A 20,713-nucleotide genomic window follows, 5' to 3' on the forward strand; every position below is an offset into this window, starting at 1 on the left:
GGGGTCGCGGACCGGAAGCTGGATCCCTGGTTCTCGCAACGCGACATGGGACGGATGTGCTCCTGGCCACGCTGACCCTGCTGAGGGAGTTTACGCGAGCAACTCTCCTCGATTCGCTTGCGTCGAGGAATGCACGTCACAATTTCGGTCCATCGTTCGCTGTAGCCACCTACAGCTACTGGTCTTGGCGTTGTGATCTTCAATCACGCGCGACCTGCAGCGACGCCGGGCCTGCTGAGCAGAGTGAGTGCCTTTCCTTACTAGGTGGTTTCCCGTATCATTCGGCAACTCTACGACCTGCCGAAAGGGGGTTGGTTGCCTTGCCATATCGACATCAGTACCATCCTGAGCATTGATGAAGGCCCAGGTTGAACGAATGGAGGGCGAACCACTACAGGGCTTCCTTATCCGTTTTTTCATTCCCAAATGCTCTGCTAGAAGAACACAATAGTCTACAGTCATTTTTACAGGGGCCATTGTCGTTGCGGTTCGGAACAGCCGCATCGGCCTCGACAACCCCTCCGTACAATACATAGCGTAGCACCAATCGTCTTCGGCAGCCCACCATCACTTCAGAAAGGGCGGGGGGCTTTTCAACAGCCGCAGACACTGATTGAGCACCACACCTCTCACTTGCCACCGCCGAAAGTGCCCGTGATACGATCCACAATCGTAGTCTTGCCCTCCGCCTTGCGTCGCTCCTTCTCCTTCTCCTGCTCGTCCCATAGCTTCTGCACGTCCTTGGCCACTTGCGCCTTGGCCTGCAGGTCCGCTCGCAACGCCGCCTCCTCGACCGCCCGCTCCTCCTCGGGCAGCTGCTCCAGCTTCTCCCGCCACGACTTCTCCAGGTCCGGCCTGGGCTTCACCTCGAAAGTGCCGGGCGCCGTGGGTATCGCGAGGTCGAACTTTGGCGCGGGGAGGCCCTCCTCCTTGGCGGCCTCGATGGCTCTTTCTTGCTCGAGCATGCGCGCGTAGAGTTGATCCGCGTGCATCTGGATGTCTTCCTCCACCTGCGCCGGTCTGTTGTAGATGGACTGGTAGCCCAGCGCCTTGAGAAATCTCTGGTGGGATCGTTAGCTGGGACCGAGGACTTCGCAGAAGTACAAAAGGGACGATGGGGCGTTGAACGTACCGTCTGCATCGTATAACATCTCTCAAACTTTTGCACCTGGCGTCTGCACATCTGCATTCGGTCCTCCCAGTCGCCGCTCTTCATGCAGTTGACCCACTCCTCCTGCTGGATCGCGCAGTTCTCGAGCGCCGCCCTGCCGATGTTGTGTTTCCGCTGCTTGTAGCCTTCCAGCACGTCCATAAGCTTCTCATGGTCCGTCTTTGTCTCGGCCTCGATGTCCAAGTAGGGGCGGTATGTCTTCCACAGGTGCGCGTACCGGCCGTCCTGGAACAGGCTCTCCTTGGGCACCTTTGGCCGGTCTGCCGACGAGTCCCCTGCCGCTGCATCGCGCTCTTGCTGTTGTGATTGCGCATATGCGTGCGCCGCCGCCGTTGCCGCCACCTCAGCTGCTCGGCCGGCCTTGTTCTGGGCCTCTTCGGCCTGCTGCTGGACCTTGACCGGGGATTCGCGCTCGAGGAACTCGCGGAGCTTCGGATCGAGGGACTTGAGAGGGTCGCCGGACGCGGGCGCGCTGGATCCAAACCAGCCGTCGAACCACCCCATTGCGAATATGGAGTTTCCAGAATAGGCCGATGAGCTCCGTGAGGGTTTCGAGGGGGGTTGTCTAGGGAGCTTGGGGCTCACTCAGGTCGCCGCAAAGTTGAAGCTCTCGAGAATTTCAAGGTGGCCGGCAGTCATCCAATCAGATGCTCGGAAAGACACGAAAGGGGCGTGCAAAAACATAATTCGCACTGTCATGAACACTGTTGGTCTATGGGGTTGATGTATGCCATACTCTATGGATTACTTATTAGGACTTTGCTCTTATGATTCCACAGGGCGAAACCTCTGAAAGGACCTTGCGAAGCCGCCATCCCCGTGGAATGTTTTACTGCTATATATTTTGCCTGCGGAGACGACGCATTGCTACTAGAAACGCGGTTGGGAGTTTGCAAACTTTTTACTCTTGCTATGTTGCTTGACACTCTCACCTTCACCATGTTCGGCATGTGAACATGAGGGGCACTGAACAGCACATCACTGTACCATAGAGAGCAATTGCACGTCCAACCGTTTCTTGTCATTTTTTTTTCGTTCATTCGACCCGAGGCGTATCGCAGGTTTCCGTTCCCGCAAAAACCACGAGCCCATCGTGTGTCCAGACAGCCAGAGATAAAGACCTCTAGTTCACAACCGAGAAGTTTGGCTGATCGAATTCATTTTGGTCTCTGATTCTGCATCTATAACACAATCATGTGATGCAGTTTCCCTGTTGACCTCCCATCCGGTATGTAATGAAGAACCCACACCGCAGTCACGCCGTAAATGCCAATGAGCCGATTTAGAACTTGCTGAACTTCTTGACAGCCTTGCCGGTGCGGGGAAGGACGCGCAGGACGTTGAAGCGGACCTAAGGGTCGGTGTTAGCAAACGCGTGTCCAAAAAATCCCTGCTTCGGGCGCCGGGATACTGTCGCAACATACAGTCTTGCTCAGAGGTCTGCACTGGCCAACGGTGACCTGGTCACCCTCCTCAACACGGAAAGCGGGGGAGACGTGGGCGGCGAGGTTCTTGTGGCGCTTCTCGTAACGGGCGTACTTGGGAATGTAGTGGAGGTATTCTCTGCGGATGATGAGGGTGCGGTGCATCTTGGTGGAAACGACAGTGCCGGTGAGGATACGGCCGCGGATAGAGACCTGGCCGGTGAAGGGGCACTTCTTGTCTGGAGACGATCCTTCGTTAGCAACCGATTTTTTGCAGTGCAAAGTATTCCACCGCATAGCGCATCGCGAATCTCTTTTCCCATGGCGTCATTCGTTTCTTGTCCTCCTCTTCCGTTCGAGTCCCTTTCGTAACTGGCATCTGTTCGCTGCTTGCCGTCTTCGTGTGTCGCAGAAGTCCGTCGTTTGGATGTGCGAATGTCGTTCGTCCGGGTCGCGAAAAATCCCAATAAAACTTCAATCGCTCTCGATCGCAAACGTACCGATGTAGGAGCCCTCAATGGCAGTGATAGGGGTGCGGAAACCCAGGCCAACGTCCTTGTACCATCTGCGGCCGCTCTTGCCGGGGCGAGCAGACTTCGCCTTGACCTTCTGGTTAAGGAAGATACCCTTCTGCTTCTGGAAAGCCCTCTCGGACTGGACGGTCAACTCGGTAGCCATCTTGACGTCGTGATGCGGTCGGGTCGACTGGGCGGGGTGGGTGCTGTTGAGGTTAGAAGTCGTAGATGCTGAGCCGCGCAACTTTTCACCAAAGCGAAATCGAGAGTTGGGAAGGAGCGAGTTTGTGCCCTTCCTTAGGGTTGAAATTTTAGCGAAGTGGATCTGGAAATGACCCGTGCATGGACAGGTACTTTCAGGTCTGGCCGAGCTCGGTCAGCCACACTTGCTCATTGATCCCATCCCTACGCCCGCATAAGCCACAAGCGAAAACACTCCCTAAATGGAGCTGTGGGCCTGTAGCATCGCTGCATTGTGGCTGCAAAGTCTCTGCATCTGGACTCCCTGTCGATGACAGCTGATGCCACAGCAACAAGGCGCGTCTGTTGACATTACTCCTGACGGGCCAATCAAACGCCCGATTGCGGGTAAACACAAACACCCATGCAAGCCCACTCACCCTGTTTTGGGGGACTTGGGACATTCACGCCACTACAGATACAAGTCGCGTTCGCTCACCCCCCCAAGTTTGAGAGGTGACATGTACACGCCTAGCCCTCCCATCTGAAGCCCGGTCCTCCTATATCAACATTTGTTTCCAAAATGGCTTCGTTTGGGGATGCGACCATGCCCTCGACGCGCCGGACACGCAAGTCCATCGGGGCGACCGATTCAAGGAAGAATGGTGACAAAGAGAATGCGACGATCGACGTGGGTAGTACTCTTGCGGAGAGTCGCAAGAAGTCGCGAAGCAAGAGTATTGGCCCGGGTGGCTTGGACGCACTCAAGAACGCAAATGGGAACCGCAGAGCTGTAAGCTTGCCCTCCAATGGACTCTATGCACCCATGGCTAACATGAACAGTCCCTTGCAGTGCCTTCACGGCCTCCGCCCCGATCTATCTTGAAGCCTACGGTACCGCTGCTGCCCGAGATCCCGCCGCACCGAAAGCGCGGAGCAGATCTCATTGACCTTGGCCCACCGCGTTCGAGCACCCCGACAACCACAGGCAGCGCTGACCTCACGGGGTCCGAATCCAAGATCGCTCTGCGCACGGAGGAGGAACAGCAGGCGGCGGCAAAGGAGCGGGCCGAACGAGATCGCAGAGATGCCCGGCGCAAGTCTCTTGCGAATCGTCGCGTGTCTTTCGCAGCGGAAGCTACCCTTCACACATTCCACGAGATCGAGTTCAACCAAGAGTCGACATCGTCAACAGGTTCGACGCGTCGCAGATCCTCCGCCGCAGGCCCAACCAGCGAAGAGCCGCCGAATCGCCCGTCAACACCGCAGGAACAAGAGGATGACGTTGTCCCACAGTCGCCAGACAATCAGCGAGAACTGCATCAGAAGAAACGCAGGAGAAGCTCCACTGCTCCCCTGATGGAGTTCACAGACAATGAAGAAGATACCATGGCTACCGGGTTCAGTTCCGACTCAGAGCCAGCAGATGCTGTGGAGGAGGTTGCCGATGAAGATGAAGATGAAGCTTCAGATTCCGACAGTGACTCTGACAACGACGGCACAATGATGACAGTCGACGATCACGAAGTCACCGGTGCCTCGGTTATGTCTGGGCGCACCACTGCAACGGATGATGATCAGGACACTCTAGACGAAGCACTTCGAACAGCCGCACGACAGGCTGGTACCCAACGGTCCGGCTTTGATGACAGTGACGACGAAGAAGTGATTCCTTCTTTTGGATGGATCAAGAAGGACAAACCTCAACCAGAGGCAGGTTCTACTCAGAGCGACCCTACGCCCCCTTCACTTTTCCGAAACAGTCCTCCTGCGGATGACGAAGAGGGTGATGCGGACATGGACATGGATATGGACATCACATCTGCCGTCGGAGGTATCTTCAACAACAAGACATCTCAAAACATCGAACCCGACGAAGAAATGTCCATGGATGTCACTCGTGTATTGGGAGGCATCTTGTCGAAGAGCAATATCAGCAAGACGGCATTGGTTGAAACAGTGTCAGATGATCAGACCATGGAGTTCACCACGGCGGTTGGAGGCATTCAGAAATCCAACGCCAACGGCCATGACGACGAGAATGATGATGAGGACATGTCAATGGAATTCACTAGTGCGATTGGTGGTCTGCTACCGACACACACAAAGAGTGACGCGACGCAGAAGCGCCGGAGAACGCTGACCTCCCGCAACAAACCGGAGGATTCAACCATGGACATGGACATGACCATCGGGGTCGGCAAGATCCTCCACACTGCAGACAAGACACGCCCTGAGGACCAGACCATGGGCATGGATATGACCATTCCTTTCGGCCGCATCCTCTCAACAGAAGATGAGCCTGTGGAGGAAGAGGAAGCAACCGCGGGAATGGATATAACTGTCCCTTTCGGCAAGATACTGCCCACAGCAAACCGATTGCCTGAACAGGACGAGGCGACCATGGGGATGGATATGACTGTTCCTGTCGGTCGTATCTTACCGTCTTCCCCAGTATCAGAACAAGAAGAAGTCACAGCGGGTATGGAGATGACACTGGCTGTCGGAGGCATCATCAGAGCGCCCCAGTCCCCCGAGGCTCGGGTTGCTGCCAAGAAACTTATGGAAGCGGAAGTAAACAAACCAGACACACCTACCAAGTCTATGTCAGCCAAGCCTGCATCGCCCACTAAGAAGCTTGTCGCCTCCGTCAAGAAGCACACAGCCCCAGCATCTGATGCCCAAAGCAGCCCTGGGTTCAACCCTTTCCAAGGCAGGGGTCTTCGCCAAAGCATGCCTCACGCAGGCACCAACTCATTATCACCGGCCCGAAGTAGAACCCCTAGCCCTCCGAAGTCTGCGGTCCCTCCTCATGCTGTCGCCGAGACCCCACTTGACAGTTCGCCTGTTAAGACGCCGCAATCAGTCAAGAGGCGAGGCCGCTCCCAGTCGCCCGTCAGGAAGCCTGCCACTCCGTCTCCCGCGAAGGCTATCAGTCGTTTGAACGTATTCCAGCAGGATCCTGCCACCGGCGCAAGGACCCCTACAGTGATCCTTACTCCCCAAACCCGCAGGCACTCCGGAATCGGCGCAGACAAGCCTGGACTGGGATCACCTCGAGTTGCCGCCCTTTTGGACCGCAGAGGCTCCCTTGGCGAGACGGTTAAGCAGTTTGTGCCCGGCAAGGCCCGTGGGGTTACCTTTGGGGATCCACAGGTTATCCAAGACGAAATCGACAGAGACCGCCAGGAAGAAGAGGACAAGGAAAATGGTCGCAGCATCCTCGAGCGCGAAGCTGATGGTGGCGAGAACGAGAAAGACGCGACTCTGAATCTAAGGGAAATGATTGAGAGCTTGAGCCCGAAGAAGAAGCGCATGCAAAGTCGCAAGAGCCTTCATGTCGGGAGCGCAAGAGGATTGCTTGGAAAGCGGCCGGCGGAGCTTGATGATGAGGAGGATGGCGAGGACCATGATGGCGTCAAGAGGCTCAAAGGTCACCAAGGCAGCCCCGTCAAAAATGTCAAACTGCAACAGCCACCCAGTAAGGCAGAAACCACTGGTCGCAGGTTGACTCGATCAGCCAGCAAGAGTGTGGAGGAAGCCGGCGAGCCCAAGGCAACCCCTACTCATTCCGAGTCCCCCCACAAGCTGGCGACTTCGGCCAAGTCACCAAAAGCCCACGGTCGTTTCAAAGACATCGAAGAAGACACTATGTCTCAGCCGATGAATCTTGACGGTTCCCCTGTTCGGGACGAGAACGAACTCATCAGCGAACAGCCGGAGGAGCGTATTCACCTGCAGGATTTCCTGAACATGACGTCGATCCGTTTCATGGAGTTGACAACAACCAAACGACGACACACCCAGGCCCCAGACATGTTCAAGGATGGACTGCTGGGCGGCAAAGATGACATGTCCCTGGAGCGCTGCGTCGTAGCTGGTGCTTGCACGGTGCCAATGCTTGAACTTTACCAGCACTCCTGCCGCGAGCTGAAGAAGTACATCTCCGAGGGTCGCAGGATCGTTCGAGAGATCGAATCGGAGACATTCGAAGAAAACCCGCCGCTGTTTCGGGAGTACATGTCCGCTTCGCCCGACTTCAAGAACATTCTCGACAATCAATTCAAGAACGGCAAGACTCATGCTCGTCTCGAGAGCAAGGCCATGTGGTACGAGTGGCGCATGAAGCTCCAGGAGGGGTTGAGAGAGGGCCTCGTCAGGATTTCCGAAGGCATGGCCGTTGATGAAAAGGTTCTGCACCAACAGCAAAAGCTACTGTCCTCTGTCTTACCTGCCATTGCGTCGCGCTTCACCTCTCTTCACCAAGAGCACCAGAACCTGCAAGCCGTTGCAGAAGAGCTTGCTGACTGCGACCCGGAAGAGCTCGAGGCCGCCAGGTCTGACTTGGCCAACCTCGAGACTGATGTCGAAGAGAAGACCCGGCGTATTTCCGAGCTCCGCCGGCAGTTGGAGGAGGCAGAACAAGGCATCGAGGAACTGATGCAGGAGAAGCAGCAGTGCCACGAGGACATTAAGGAAGCGGAGAAGATTCGCGAGGAATGTCGGGGCTGGTCGATTAGCGAGATCAGTGCGCTCAAGGGTGAGTCTCAGCCCCCAATTGCGATGGAATACCGGACCCACATGACTAACATGCCTGCAGCGCGAGTGGATTCTCTTGAAAAGCAGCATGGCTGGGCGGTGACCGGGGTCTCCGGGAGCACCATCTCGATGACATACCGACGCGAAATCGAGCTGGTGTTTGACATGGCCTCTTTCCAGCACGAGCAGAAGAACTCACGGATCGACTTGTGGTACATTGCCACAAACCGCGAGACCAATCCTGCGCCGTCGACACCGGAGAAGGAGTTTTTCCTACAGTGTATTCGGGACCACATCCGAGGACTGCCGCAGAGCCGCACTAAAATTGCGGATCTCCTCCACTGGGTTCGTGCGGCGTGGGACAAGGCTAATTGCACCTCGAACCACATCCGCCAGCTCAACATCACGTTTCCCACGGCTGTCTCCAGGACCTCGGACTCATCCATTGCTGTTAAGTCGTCTCTCCTTCTGCCACCCATCGCGACCAAGGTAGAGGTTGCTCTGGAGATCCGTGGTTCGAGCAGAACGGATGGGGTCGAGTTCGCCCTGCATCCTGAAGCGAAGGTTATCTATGGAGAGCACTTCAACACTGGGAAGATGGGAGAGTTCTTGGCGACTCACCTGGGGGGAGATGCATTCTCTCTAGTTGAGGGTGCCCCTTCGTGGAGCGCTGTGGTTGTCGACCTTCACGAGAGGCTTCTGGCGAGGGGCAGGAAGTAGTTAGGGTTAGGAAAATAGGGTTCTCTCGGTAACGAATGATGATGGTGGAAGGTTGCTTTCGAGGGCAGTGTTTTCGGGTTCATGGCGCCTATGGTGGATACCCAGAGCATGATGCTAACTGCATAACGTACTCATTTTTTTGTTGATTAACGCATATATATATATGATCAACCGTTGTGGTTCAGGCTCTTTTCTAACTTCGTCTGTGTGTGACTTTGGTCAAGTCTTTTGTCTCCTTACTCTTCAGTCCTGCACCGGCTATCTGTTTCTTCTCATGTAGGCACCATACTGTTCATCAGAAGTGCCGTCACATTTATGGGGTTGAGGAGATGCTCAATGAGATTGATTTAACGAAGTGTAGCCCTATGTTTTTTTCTCTGCTCATGGCATTTCATCGTTGCTGTCCCATGACAACCAGACACCCCCCTTTCCACCTGCAATAGTTACATTCATCTTGAAGTTTTGGGCGGTTGTCTTGCTGTGGTCCCATTGGCGCCTGTTCCTTCCTAATGGGACGAAGAATGCCCCACACCACCGAAGTCATCCAGATTATCCCCCGTCCGTCGTCCTCCCCGTCCATCCCTTGTCTCTCCCCTGAATACTATCACCTGGCACTTCACGTCACCTTCACTCAACTAACCTGGTCGAAGCGAATGACTGAAGCCCTCGACTAGGTACCGTCACGTGCTCACTAGCCAGGCCGCCCACTTGTCGCTGCCTTGATAAAAATTTCCTGCTGCTCCTGTTTTTGAAAAAAACCTCTTCCTTCTTTCTCTCTTTAACTCGTATCGACGACTATTGCTGCTGAGGTTTCGCGCATAGCTCATTTCCAATCGATACAGTTTTCATCCCCTTCCTCTCACTCTCTATCTCTCAATCTCTCTTCTCACAACTCACAACTTACGACAAAAGCAGCCGCCATGGCCTTGTCCGACGAACTTTGGCGCTTTGCAAGCGAGGGATTTTATCTCTTCGTACGCATCTTCGGCGTTCTTATCGGCTTGATCTTGACGATCCTGCTTTGTGCCGCTTTCGAGCACTACGCCACCTTGGCCATTTGGGCAAGCGTTGGTTTTCTAACCCTTGGTGTTCGCCACCTGTGCGAGCAGACTACACATGGCCTTCGGGCTCAGTGGCTTGCTCTACCAGACCGTGACATCAAAAAGCCCAGGATTCCTGGTACCTGGCCTGGAATGACGTTCCTGTACTTCTCGTAGGCAGAGGAGTCTGGTATCGTCAGCCGAGTTATGTGAGCCTCACTGTCCTATATTCCTTCCATCCCGATCATGAGCTGACCGAATCCCCAGACCCCCTTCGCCACCGGATCAGGAGGTGTGCGACCCCATTACCGATTCCGAGGATTCGTCCAAGGATGAGAATAAGAAGGAGAAGGCCCTTGTGGCCGAGCAGAAGAATATGATCAATCAGATCAAGGCGAATCACGCAAGAGAGATGGCCAAGATCCACGGCAGACACAGAGAATTCCTGAAGCAGTATCGACAGTCTTCTGAGTACAAGGACAAGGAGATTGAGAGCCTCAAGAAGCGCGTCGGTGAGCTCGACTTTCACCTCAACTTCCTTGAGACGGAGCGATTTCATCGGCCGCAACTTGAGCCCGTCCCAACCGATCTCTGCGACCATAACTTCAAGACCCGTGGCCGGTACCCAACCATGTCTGTCAGGCTGCCGATGCTCGACTTTTCCCTCAAGGATGTCGTCCGCCGTCGCAAGGCTGAGACGAATAGCTCGTTCAACGTCACGATTTACAGAATGTACGACACGACGGTCCTGGCTGACGGCCCTGTTTCACTCGCCCAGTCTTCCCCCGATGCCAGCAAGACCGTTGAACAGGTCATCGAAAGTCCCATCGTCGTCCCGTCTCCAGTCGTCCAGCCCGACCGGCCCCAGTCTTCTGTCCTGTCTCCCGTCTCGACTCCGCCGGCTACGCTCCCTGAGACTCCCTTGTCGCCTGCTAAGAGTCCGTCAGCCGCCGTCGCCATCACAGATACTCCTTTGCATCGTCACATCTCTCGTCAGTCTTTGAAACGATCTCGTCTCAAGTATCTGGTTAAGAAGCTGGCCCAGCTTCGCGCTAGTTTGAGCGCCAGGCCACAGGCTCAGTGCTCCGAGACCGATCTTGCGTCGACTCCTGCAGAGTTACAGACCCATGATCTGCCGAATTTGCCCATCGAATCTCCTTTCCCCCTTCGTCCTCGAGCTCTTCCTCCTCGAGTTCGTCGTCTTCGAGCTCGTCAGAACGTTCACAAGGCTTTCTCAGAGACGTCGTCGAGCCCTCCTTCCCTTAATTCCGCCTCGCCTCCTCCTCTTGACCCCGCCTCGATTCCGTTGCCTGCATCACCCATTCCCTCGAAATTGGCCGCGCCTCTCCGTCCGAGCTCTCCGATTGCTGCGCCAGATTCCCCCGCACTTTCGGATCTCCCGCCGCTGCCTATCTCGGATCTTGACTCAGAAGGCGATGGCAAAGACGACCATTCCGACAACGGAGGTAGTACGGTTGCTGTCAAGCAGCAGCAGATGGTGAAGGCTTTGCCTGCTCCTCTGCCTGCTCAGCCGACTACTGTTCCGTCTGTCCCCGTGTCCGTCATTGCCAGCTTCGTTATTCCGGATAATCAGATGGATGTTGATGACGAGACCAAGCAAAAGACGAAGGAAAAAGAGGAAGACGAGGGGGATGAAATGGAGCTGGACGATTCGGATCGCATTCGGATGACCTTGGACGATTTGGATCAATGTCAGATGGACTTGGACGATTCAGTTCAAGTTCAAAGGGGTTTCGAGATGCAAGATGTCGACATGGAAGACGAACCGAAACAAGATGTCGATAGGACAGATGAACTGGGAGAGGAAGTCGACATGACAGACGAGCTGGAAGAGGCTCAGGCACCGACAAGCCGTGATATCGACATGAGCGACGACCTTATTCATCCCACTGACGCTGGCAATGCCGGCGGCAACGATGAGATGGACCTCGATCTTGAACATCAGACCAAACTCCAAGTTGCCGCCTTGTTGTCCGGAAACCCCTCTCCTGCGAATACCTCTCAGACATCGCGGCAGCAAATCCTCGTCCAGCCCGGCGGAGTAACTCCCTCGACTCCTGAGCTTCATCCTAAGAACACCAAGAAGATTAGGATCAAGTTCATTCAACGTCGACAAGACACTCCCTCGGTGGAGTCAAAGAGCTCACAAAAACTCATTGGTGACACTGATGAGGACGACTTCAACCAGGATGAGTACTTCGTTCAACCCCGACAAGCCAGCGCCTCAGCAGAACAAGAGAACTCAAAGGGATCCATTGGTAACGCTAATGAGTACGACTCTGACCTGGCTGAACCTGAAAAGGCCCAGGTGAGTATCGAGCTTGTTCAACGTCGGCGGACCATTCCCACGGTGGATTCGGAGAGGTTGCGGAAGTCCGTTACTGCCAATGAGGACAAGCCCGACCAAAAGGCTCCTTCGACGCCACAACCTGAGCCTGAAAAGACTGAAACGAAAGTCAAGATCGTTGAACGTCAGCAGGCCAGTCCAACAGAAGAACCGGAGATATTGCAGACCACATCCAATGGTACACCCAGCCATTTTCAGGCCGGGAATGTTACCCCTTCGACCCCGGTGCCCAAGGTCAAACAGCCTGAAGGAAAGATCATCATCTTCCGACGAAAGCCAGCCAATCCTATGATGCCCCGGAAGAAGACCTCCAAAAGTCCATGTGTAAAAGGTCTCAAGCAACAGAACGCGAAGTCCATGCTCCAGGTCGGAACATCGCCTTCCTTATCCGTACAAGCCCCACCAAACCTGACCAGCGGCTCTCCGTCCGAAGGAAGAATCCGTCTGTTCCAGATGACTGCGCTTCAAAATACCTTGTCGCTTACTACGGCCCAATCTCTGCAGCAGCCCCAGCTGTTTCCAGATCGTCCAGCCCGCAAGCATAAATTCGAAGAGGTAGACGCGGTCGACGAGAACTGGGACGGAGACATTGACCTCGACGGACCCCCTCGCAAGATCGCACCCTTGCCCGCGAGAGCTCAAAAAGGCCCATCGGCTGTCGACGAAGAGACGCGCCGCCGACTTGCTCTAGAGGCAAAGAGGCGTTGGGTACTCGTACAGGAGCAGACCGCCATTTCCAGACTTGACCCCATCGTGGAGCACCCCAGGAGCAGACCACCGCCTCAGGTAGCGTCTGAAGAAGTGTCCTCCCGAGACGATCGTCTACTGTTGTTTGAATCCCCTGAGCTGAGACAAGAGCTACTTCACAAGCTCCAGGTTCTGTGGCCAATCTTGCCGAAGGACGAGGTTGATCGGATACGACTGAACAAGCTGAGGTCATGGGCACTCGCGGAGTGGCGCAAGCTTCTGAACCCGGCAGGCAAAGACAAGCTCCCGGCAAACACCTACATATCCATGGACTCATTCGAGCGCGAAGTGGGTAAGTGGATGCAGCGAGTCGTCAACATGATGGTTGAGTTGAACGTTGTTCGTGAGGTGAACCCCGTTCTATGGAATTGGAGAGAGCTTGTGGTCCAACAAGGACCTCGTCCCGAACCGGAGGTGAAAGGCAATAAGTGATCAACCGCCTAGGAGCTCGAATAAAATGAAGCAAGGGTTGTTGCCAGGAGATGAAGAAAACAAAACCACCCCCCCCCCCCCCCCCCCCCCCCCCCAAAAAAAAAAAAATTACTCACAAACGCTGGATTACGAAGGAAACCCTCCCCCACCCTCACGATAAACACCTCCTTTTACATCACCATCGCGGAAGTCGGAAGTCGCGGTTTGTACTTGCCGTTTTGTGTACAGTTTGTCAGTGTTCAGTCTACCTGTTTTTCACTTTTGTCCAGCCATTTGTACCGCCGCCACCACCGCCAGCCCGATTTGGTTGACCTTCGCCGTCATCAAGAGCCCACGCATCATCCTCAAGAACTTCCCACTCTGGTACAGCAGCCTCACTGATGAGCTTCTTCTTGAGCTTGTCAGCAAGCTTCAGGGGGCTAGGAAGCTTAAAGCTGCGAACGAACTCGGAGCCCTCAGCACCGCCGAGGAACGCATACGTTGTGCCGTGGGAATATCGCCCCATCCACGAAGGGGCTTTGCCGAGGTCTTCCTGGTCGGGTGTGTCATGCTTCGTGGCGGGCGATGAAGTCGCCGGGGGATAGAGGCGCCCAGTTTGAGTGCTGTGGAGTTGTTGGCCAATGAGCAAGTTGTACAGGTTACGACCCATGTGGCAGACATCCTCGAATGAATTGCGGTCCCCAACAAAGGCACCCTGAGTGCTACATGCCCAGGCGATATCATATGCCAGCAGCGTCACACCTTCCAGGAAAAGGGAATGGGCCACCGGATCTTCTTTGGCTAGAACAGGCAAGGCTTTCTCGACAAATAGTGGTCGCGGACGGGGAACGTAGTGTGGCTGACTGTCACGCTCCCCCGAAACAAAACTGGGAATCGCCGAAGAGCCGGGGAACGGGACCTCGCCATGTTGGTACGACGAAGCGAGGTTGAAGATAGTGGGTCGCGGATAATCGCGATGGGGCAGCGTGATCTCCGCGGGAAGCCGGATGGAGAGATAATGAGACGTCAGAGCCAGAACATGGGCAATGTTGGCAAGAGAGGTCGACAAGACATCGGGTGAGGCCGCTGTCAAAAAAGGTCAGTACCAGTCTCCAACAGCACCTGGGTATGAGACTAACTATTCATAGACGAAAGGTCGACAATGTCAACGCCACCGATCTTGAAATCATAACGAGACGACGAGCCTTTCTTGACACGGCGCAGACCGTATAGCTTGGCAGCCTCCATGCAGAGAAAGGCTCGAGTAGACGACATCTGATCAGCACTGCGGGCCCATTTGTACTTGGCGACAGAGATGGAGCGCTCAGACTCCTCGAGTTGTCTGTTTCTGCGAACAGCAATACCACTCGATGCAGATGCAAGCTCCGACTTTCGGCAAGCAATGGCAGCTTTACGATCGGCAATCTCCCTCCTGGCAGCGGCGATCTCATCCCTCAGCTTGTCGGCCTGTGCGATGATATGGTCCGTTCGATCTTCAGCCTTTTTCAATTCAGATGTCGAATGTTCAGCAGCGATAGTCGGGTTGGGGGCATTGCCCGATGCGTCTTGGGCAAGCAGGGCATTGATCTGATTCTGAAGACTCTCATTCTCCATCAACAACTGGAGATTCTTGAGGCGACCCTCATAGCAGTGGTTCCGGGCATCCACAGCACAAAGGAAGGGCAACCGCTGAGGATTGTGGGGTCTTTGACAGATGTTGCAGTTCATTTTTCGCGAAATCTTTCGAGTCCAGACAAGAGGCGCCTCGGGATCGACACGTCAAGGCTTCGCGCATGGACAAAGCGTCACTCGAGGATAGGGTTGGGGATCCGAATTTCTTTTGATCAACGGATCGCGGATAGATGGTGAGAAAGTTCCAGCCGTGGGAGGAAGCGGCGACTTCATCTACAGCAGCTTCCAGGGCGGGTGAGTCGATCGGACGACTCGGGAGTGCAGGTTGTTGCTGGAAGGTTGTCGGGTCATAAGAACAAGGTCGGGTGAGAGGCACCAGAAAGGGAAGCAATGACTGCCGTTGGCAGGCTCGCAGCGGACTCCGGCAGGCAACAGGGGTGGCCCCAACTCCATTTGGATCCCAGTCCTCTCTCCCTTCCCCGACTGACAATGCGCCACACTTCCTCGTTGCATGACGCCACACATAAATATCAGCAGGCACGAGTGGCTCACCCACAGCGGCTATAGCACTTCTCAGCGACACCTGGCACACCCTGACCGACTTTCTAGCTATTGTCATTGCGACCACCAAACATCTAACACCAAACCCAAGAACTCTTTTGAGGCACGGAGAAAACAAACAGAAAAAAGTCACTCATTACCGGCACAAAGAAAACTCTCCAATCGTCTTCAACTCATCCGCTGCAAAAATGGCCGACAACGATTCCAGTGAGTCGCAGAGACCCAAGTCGCTCCAACTCACCAAGACGCCTGAGCCACGATTAGACCAGCAAATGGTCACCGGCAACACCCCCAGCAACACCCCCAGCACCCCGGGTGTTTTCCCTTCTTTCGACTGGGAAGAGTTCGAAGCCCGGTATGAAAAGGCCCTTGCGGAGGCCGATGAGAAGGAGAGAGAGCTCTTGCTCGAGTTCGACAGTCTTGTGAAAGTGAGGAGCTCATCGCCGCCAGTCTGGGCTTACAGGCATGCTGACCATTGCATCTGCAGTACTTCAACGTCTGGGCATCCACTTCAAGTGCTCACGACAACGAACGTGCAGTTAAGCGTCTCCATACGAGGCAGAGATATGTCAACTTGGCGGAGAAGAATATGGCTCAAAGGGAGGAGCACAGTCAGCCATCACTCTCTTACTACAGTTTCCTTGCGATTCACTGACACATCCACAGTGACCGAAGTGCTTCGCGCTTTCCAAAGCGCTCTCGCCCTCTTGAGCCGGTCTTAGGCTTCGGATCGTTGCTCTGGGGGCAGGAAAACGTTCAAATCAACTGTTGGTATAATTATGCAGGAGCATGCATAAATGTACTCATCGTTCTGTATCCGCGCTGGCGCGTTTGCTGTCGCGGGTCGAACGTGATGGTGATGATGAAGGGGACTCCACACGTGATCCAAGCTCCAAGCGCGCTGGGCCCACTGGCGCCCTTTCCAAGTTCGAACTTTACATTCTTTTGCATCATTTCATCTACCCGACATACATTACGACCATCTTCGGAGGGAAAAAACCAAGGGAAATAAGAACAGAATCCCAACAGCCGACATCATTTTAACACGAGAGTATGGCTGCGGTAGGACCAAGTCCATTGCAGGCATATGTAGCTGCGCCGAATGTCACCAACGTAAGTTCAACCGCGTCGAGCATTCATCAACATGCTAACTTTTCATAGGATGACTTGATGGCGTTCTTCGATACGCATTTCTCGGACGCGGCGATTCAGGCCTTCAAGTCCGATTTCTTCAATCCGAACCAGCAATTTGGCGCTGCCGATGCAGGCCCTTCGTTCGAAGATGTCGACATATTGGAGGAGGAGGAGGAAGACGATCTCGGCTACTACCCCGATGGCGTCAAGCGCACGCTCACTGACGAGCAAATCGCCATGTTCCGACACTCCGAGCTCGAAGCTCTGAAGCGAGAGCAGGGGCGGGCAGCTGAACGCCGCTCAACGGGGCCACAGCCAGGCCAAGCTGGTGAGACTGGTGATGATGGTAGCCTCAAGACTGCCGAATCATCTCATCAGCAAGGCAGGGCAACCAAGAACAAAAAGAAAAGAAAAGGAGGGAAGGCCAAAAACCAAGAGCCTAAGCCCGACCTCCGCAAACGGACCTGGGATGTCGTCGAAGCAGGGCTCGACACCCTCGACTACGATTGACTCTGTCGGACCAACACACAAAAATTCGCTTTCAACGCCCGAGCTGCCTCTGGGAAGGAAACATGGGCCGTAAAAACGCCTCTGTACCTACCTACGCATGCCAGATGCTGTTGCCGGGAAGAACTGGTGGGCAGACATGTGTCTGCAGACCTCCTGTGCACGCATCATCGTTCTCACTGTCGGCAGAAACTCTGGGCCGGACACACGCTCTTAGATCTGCCGGCGACCTGAACACCCGATGTCGAGAGCAGCTGACTCCATCGGTTCAAGGGCTTGATATGCGCACACAAAACAGCTTCGACAACCTACCAACAACACTTCGGGATGATACAGAATGGTACGTGAACTGCTCTTTTCTCTCCCTCCCCTCTGTCACTTTCCTTATGCTATGATGAAACCTTTGTATCGTCATCCTTAGTCGGATTCACAGCCAGAGACAGACGGCTTCTGGCTCTAGTCAGTAGCTTGAGTCTCACAGAGCTTGGACATGTCGAGCAATAATCTTCTCTCTGAAAGCATAGATTCCAGACCCCTCACGACTTTTTCAATATCCCACGTCTGGACAGTTGCTAACAGTCGCAACAGGTATATCGAGAAGGCATAAAGTGCCCACGGTCATCGACGGCAGTGTCTGCAGGATCCAGAAGGGGTTATTTTGGGTATAGGAGAGACCTTACTGGCAAGAGCATAAAGTGCCTGTCCCGATGGATCACATCATCATGGCTGGGAGGGTGGTGTTAGCCGCTGATGGGAGCAGAGCCAAGAAAATACGGCATTGAATAGAGCCAACGAAGGTTACGCACGATGCGCTTGGTCTCCAGATACAAGTTGGTTTGGTGAGACTTGACATCTGCTGTCGGATTAGTCAACGGGTTAGTTTACGGGGCAGAATGATTCAGATTGCTGTCGCAAGTCTGCACCAGGAAACAACTCGGTTGAGATGCATATTTGATTCTGCTTGATAGTGTCTCTGCATGTCTGAACCTACCTTCTGCATGCCTTTCCTCGGGGACTAGGATCGAATGTGCCCTATTTCTTCATTATACATCAGACACGCTTTTGCCAACATTCCATCTGCAGTTTGCATACTAAAGCGTCTGAACGATGCCGGCTTTGGGGGGAAAAGCACTAGGGAAGGAAGCAATAGAACGCTAGCCTGTGAGTCGAAACGCTGCAGTCATCCTGGACGACAGGGACGTGCGCGAAACATTGGGCCTTATCGGATAGTTTTTGGACGATAAGCCGAAATAGACCCACCTCGGTCGACAGCCAATCAGTGGCACGAGCCACTAAGCCTGATTTTGGACATCCCACCTTGATTTACTCCCTGCCCCATTCTCCCACCACCACCTCACCACCACCACCGCCGCCAACCGCTTGCTCCACGTCCTTAGCCAGGCTGCCTCAGCCACGCCGAGACCCCTCCTCGCTCGCTGCCTCCGCCGCAAAATCCAACCTCTCACAACATCACCACCCATCCCTTGTCAAGCCCTGCGTTCGATCGCAGGCAAACAGTAGCCCATCATGGCGCGGGTCTACGCAGATGTCAACCAGAACATGCCCCGCAGCTACTGGGACTACGACAGTGTGAACATCAGTAGGTTTTCCACCCATGATGCTGCCCCTCACCCTCGTGGCTGGTCTTCAATCAACCGAGGTTCTGCGACTCGACGGCGTGCTCGTCTTCTTCGACTTCGCTATCCTCTCTGCATCGCAGCAGCTAACATCTTACTCAACAGGCTGGGGCGTTCTCGAGAACTACGAGGTGGTCAGGAAAATTGGTACGTTTTTGCGCTCCTGCTGAGAGGAGGTGGTCACCGCGCCTTGCGCACGCGCGATCCTGGCTGTGTACTTTGCGTGCGCGAGTTGAGTCCAGAAGGAGAGCGTATCAGGCTAACATAAAGTTTCAATCACAGGTCGCGGAAAGTACTCGGAGGTCTTCGAGGGCATCAATGTCGTCAACTACCAGAAGTGCGTCATCAAGGTCTTGAAGCCTGTGAAGAAGAAGAAGATCAAGCGTGAGATCAAGATCCTGCAGAACCTGGCGGGAGGTCCCAACGTTATTGCACTGTTGGATGTGGTCAGGGATTCGCAAGTGAGTTTGTGGGATATCGCTCTATGTGCAATGCCACAGGTTGGGATGGGTCGTGGGCTAATGACGTGGTTCAACAGAGTAAGACGCCGTCCCTCATCTTCGAGCATGTCAACAACACCGACTTCCGAAGCCTCTATCCCAAGTTCAACGATCTCGATGTTCGATTCTACATCAACGAGCTGCTGAAAGCCCTCGACTTTTGTCACAGCAAGGGTATCATGCACCGCGACGTCAAGCCTCACAACGTTATGATCGATCATGAGAACAGAAAGGTAGGCTCCCTCGCTCACACGAGCGAGTCAACTGTGATCTAACAACGGCGTAGTTGCGGCTCATTGATTGGGGTTTAGCCGAGTTCTACCACCAGGGCACCGAATACAACGTCCGTGTGGCTTCCAGATATTTTAAGGGCCCCGAGTTGTTGGTCGATTTCCAGGAGTACGACTACAGTCTCGACATGTGGAGCCTGGGCGCTATGTTTGCCTCCATGATCTTCCGCAAGGAGCCATTCTTCCACGGCAACTCGAACTCGGACCAACTCGTTAAGATCGCCAAGGTCCTCGGTACGGACGACCTCTTTGACTACCTTGACAAGTACGAGATCGAGCTTGATGCTCAGTACGACGACATCCTGGGCCGCTTCCAGAAGAAGCCCTGGCACTCCTTCGTGACCGCCGAAAACCAGCGTTTTGTCAGCAACGAAGCGATCGACTTCTTGGACAAGCTGCTGCGATACGACCACCAGGTATGTGTCCTGGTAAAATGCTGGCCAATTACATGAAACTGACATGCAGACAGGAACGCCTTACTGCCAAAGAGGCCCAGGCACACCCCTACTTCAACCCCGTCCGGGATCCCGAGGTCTTCAAGCAACACCTAGCCAGCCAGACTGCGTCCGGCGTCAGCAGCAACTGAACCATTTCAACTTACTAAGTTTGGGAGACCTAATCATGCCCACTGAACACTCTGGATCCACCTCCCCATAAAAGGCTGTGCACAGCAGGCACTATGCCGCTGTCGGCCTGATCAGGACGCTTACCTGCATCCGTGAGCGGACCTGCACGTGTAGACTCCAGACAAAACCAACTCCTCTCCAGTGCGGGGTTGAATCGGAGCACCGGATGAAGCATGAAGCAAGACCTTCGTACCCCTTGTCTCACTAAATGGAATGACTATTCGGAATGACTTCTCAAGATCGGTTCTATTCGCAGGCAGCGACACAAATAGCGGTTCACCCAGCATATCAAGGCGTAGGACGTCGATACAGGTGGCGAGAAAGGAGGGACAGAGAGGTAGTGGAAGCAACAGGGAAATATGGCTTGTGCATGGATCCGGGTTCCGCCAACGTGGATTGTGTGACGGCGTTTGCGAGGGTTGGGCTCCCTGTCGGGTCCAAGTGGCCTCTGGGGTCACTACCCACGAGTTTGCATACGCGGTTCTTGATGATATTTCTTTTACAGAGACTCTCTGGTATTCATTCGATGTAGCGACTAATGAGGAAGTAATTCATGCTTCCATGATCATTCTCTCTGCAAGATCGGCCATGTATGCATCACCATCAATAACTGACCTCTCTCATCTCTACATGCTGATGGCTTTCTAGCATCTGTTTCATCCCAATGGACGCACTCCGGTCATCTCAGATATATTCTTCGCCTTGGCTACG

At 54.4% G+C, this 20,713-nt stretch overlaps 8 protein-coding genes across 8 annotated transcripts; 5 read left to right on the forward strand and 3 right to left on the reverse strand.

The window, feature by feature from the left end:
• Positions 1-629: 629 nt before the first annotated feature.
• On the reverse strand, positions 630-1,675 carry CH63R_05944 (Autophagy protein; the record flags this gene model as incomplete). The annotated part of the gene is made up of 2 exons (XM_018300919.1): positions 630-1,061; positions 1,133-1,675. 2 exons carry the CDS (start codon positions 1,673-1,675, stop codon positions 630-632), a joined length of 975 nt encoding a protein of 324 aa, XP_018158769.1.
• A 778-nt stretch (positions 1,676-2,453) lies between these two features.
• CH63R_05945 (40S ribosomal protein S11) lies at positions 2,454-3,273 on the reverse strand (the record flags this gene model as incomplete). Its single annotated transcript, XM_018300920.1, has 3 exons — positions 2,454-2,522; positions 2,596-2,846; positions 3,096-3,273. The coding sequence occupies 3 exons, from the start codon at positions 3,271-3,273 to the stop codon at positions 2,454-2,456; spliced, it is 498 nt and encodes a 165-aa protein (XP_018158770.1).
• Positions 3,274-3,873: 600 nt separating this feature from the next.
• Positions 3,874-8,549, forward strand: CH63R_05946 (Spc7 kinetochore protein; the record flags this gene model as incomplete). Its single annotated transcript, XM_018300921.1, has 2 exons — positions 3,874-4,083; positions 4,134-8,549. The coding sequence occupies 2 exons, from the start codon at positions 3,874-3,876 to the stop codon at positions 8,547-8,549; spliced, it is 4,626 nt and encodes a 1,541-aa protein (XP_018158771.1).
• A 920-nt stretch (positions 8,550-9,469) lies between these two features.
• CH63R_05947 (uncharacterized protein) lies at positions 9,470-13,136 on the forward strand (the record flags this gene model as incomplete). Its single annotated transcript, XM_018300922.1, has 3 exons — positions 9,470-9,728; positions 9,771-9,798; positions 9,857-13,136. 3 exons carry the CDS (start codon positions 9,470-9,472, stop codon positions 13,134-13,136), a joined length of 3,567 nt encoding a protein of 1,188 aa, XP_018158772.1.
• Positions 13,137-13,380: 244 nt separating this feature from the next.
• Positions 13,381-14,843, reverse strand: CH63R_05948 (uncharacterized protein; the record flags this gene model as incomplete). Its single annotated transcript, XM_018300923.1, has 2 exons — positions 13,381-14,201; positions 14,255-14,843. The coding sequence occupies 2 exons, from the start codon at positions 14,841-14,843 to the stop codon at positions 13,381-13,383; spliced, it is 1,410 nt and encodes a 469-aa protein (XP_018158773.1).
• Positions 14,844-15,496: 653 nt separating this feature from the next.
• CH63R_05949 (uncharacterized protein) lies at positions 15,497-16,030 on the forward strand (the record flags this gene model as incomplete). The annotated part of the gene is made up of 3 exons (XM_018300924.1): positions 15,497-15,736; positions 15,796-15,919; positions 15,975-16,030. The coding sequence occupies 3 exons, from the start codon at positions 15,497-15,499 to the stop codon at positions 16,028-16,030; spliced, it is 420 nt and encodes a 139-aa protein (XP_018158774.1).
• Positions 16,031-16,361: 331 nt separating this feature from the next.
• CH63R_05950 (uncharacterized protein) lies at positions 16,362-16,952 on the forward strand (the record flags this gene model as incomplete). Its single annotated transcript, XM_018300925.1, has 2 exons — positions 16,362-16,421; positions 16,470-16,952. 2 exons carry the CDS (start codon positions 16,362-16,364, stop codon positions 16,950-16,952), a joined length of 543 nt encoding a protein of 180 aa, XP_018158775.1.
• Positions 16,953-18,476: 1,524 nt separating this feature from the next.
• CH63R_05951 (Casein kinase II subunit alpha) lies at positions 18,477-19,962 on the forward strand (the record flags this gene model as incomplete). Its single annotated transcript, XM_018300926.1, has 6 exons — positions 18,477-18,549; positions 18,692-18,733; positions 18,869-19,047; positions 19,125-19,319; positions 19,373-19,792; positions 19,846-19,962. 6 exons carry the CDS (start codon positions 18,477-18,479, stop codon positions 19,960-19,962), a joined length of 1,026 nt encoding a protein of 341 aa, XP_018158776.1.
• Between the last annotated feature and the right edge of the window lie 751 nt (positions 19,963-20,713).

Source organism: Colletotrichum higginsianum, chromosome 4 (assembly GCF_001672515.1).
Source record: "Colletotrichum higginsianum IMI 349063 chromosome 4, whole genome shotgun sequence".
NCBI lineage: Eukaryota > Fungi > Ascomycota > Sordariomycetes > Glomerellales > Glomerellaceae > Colletotrichum > Colletotrichum higginsianum.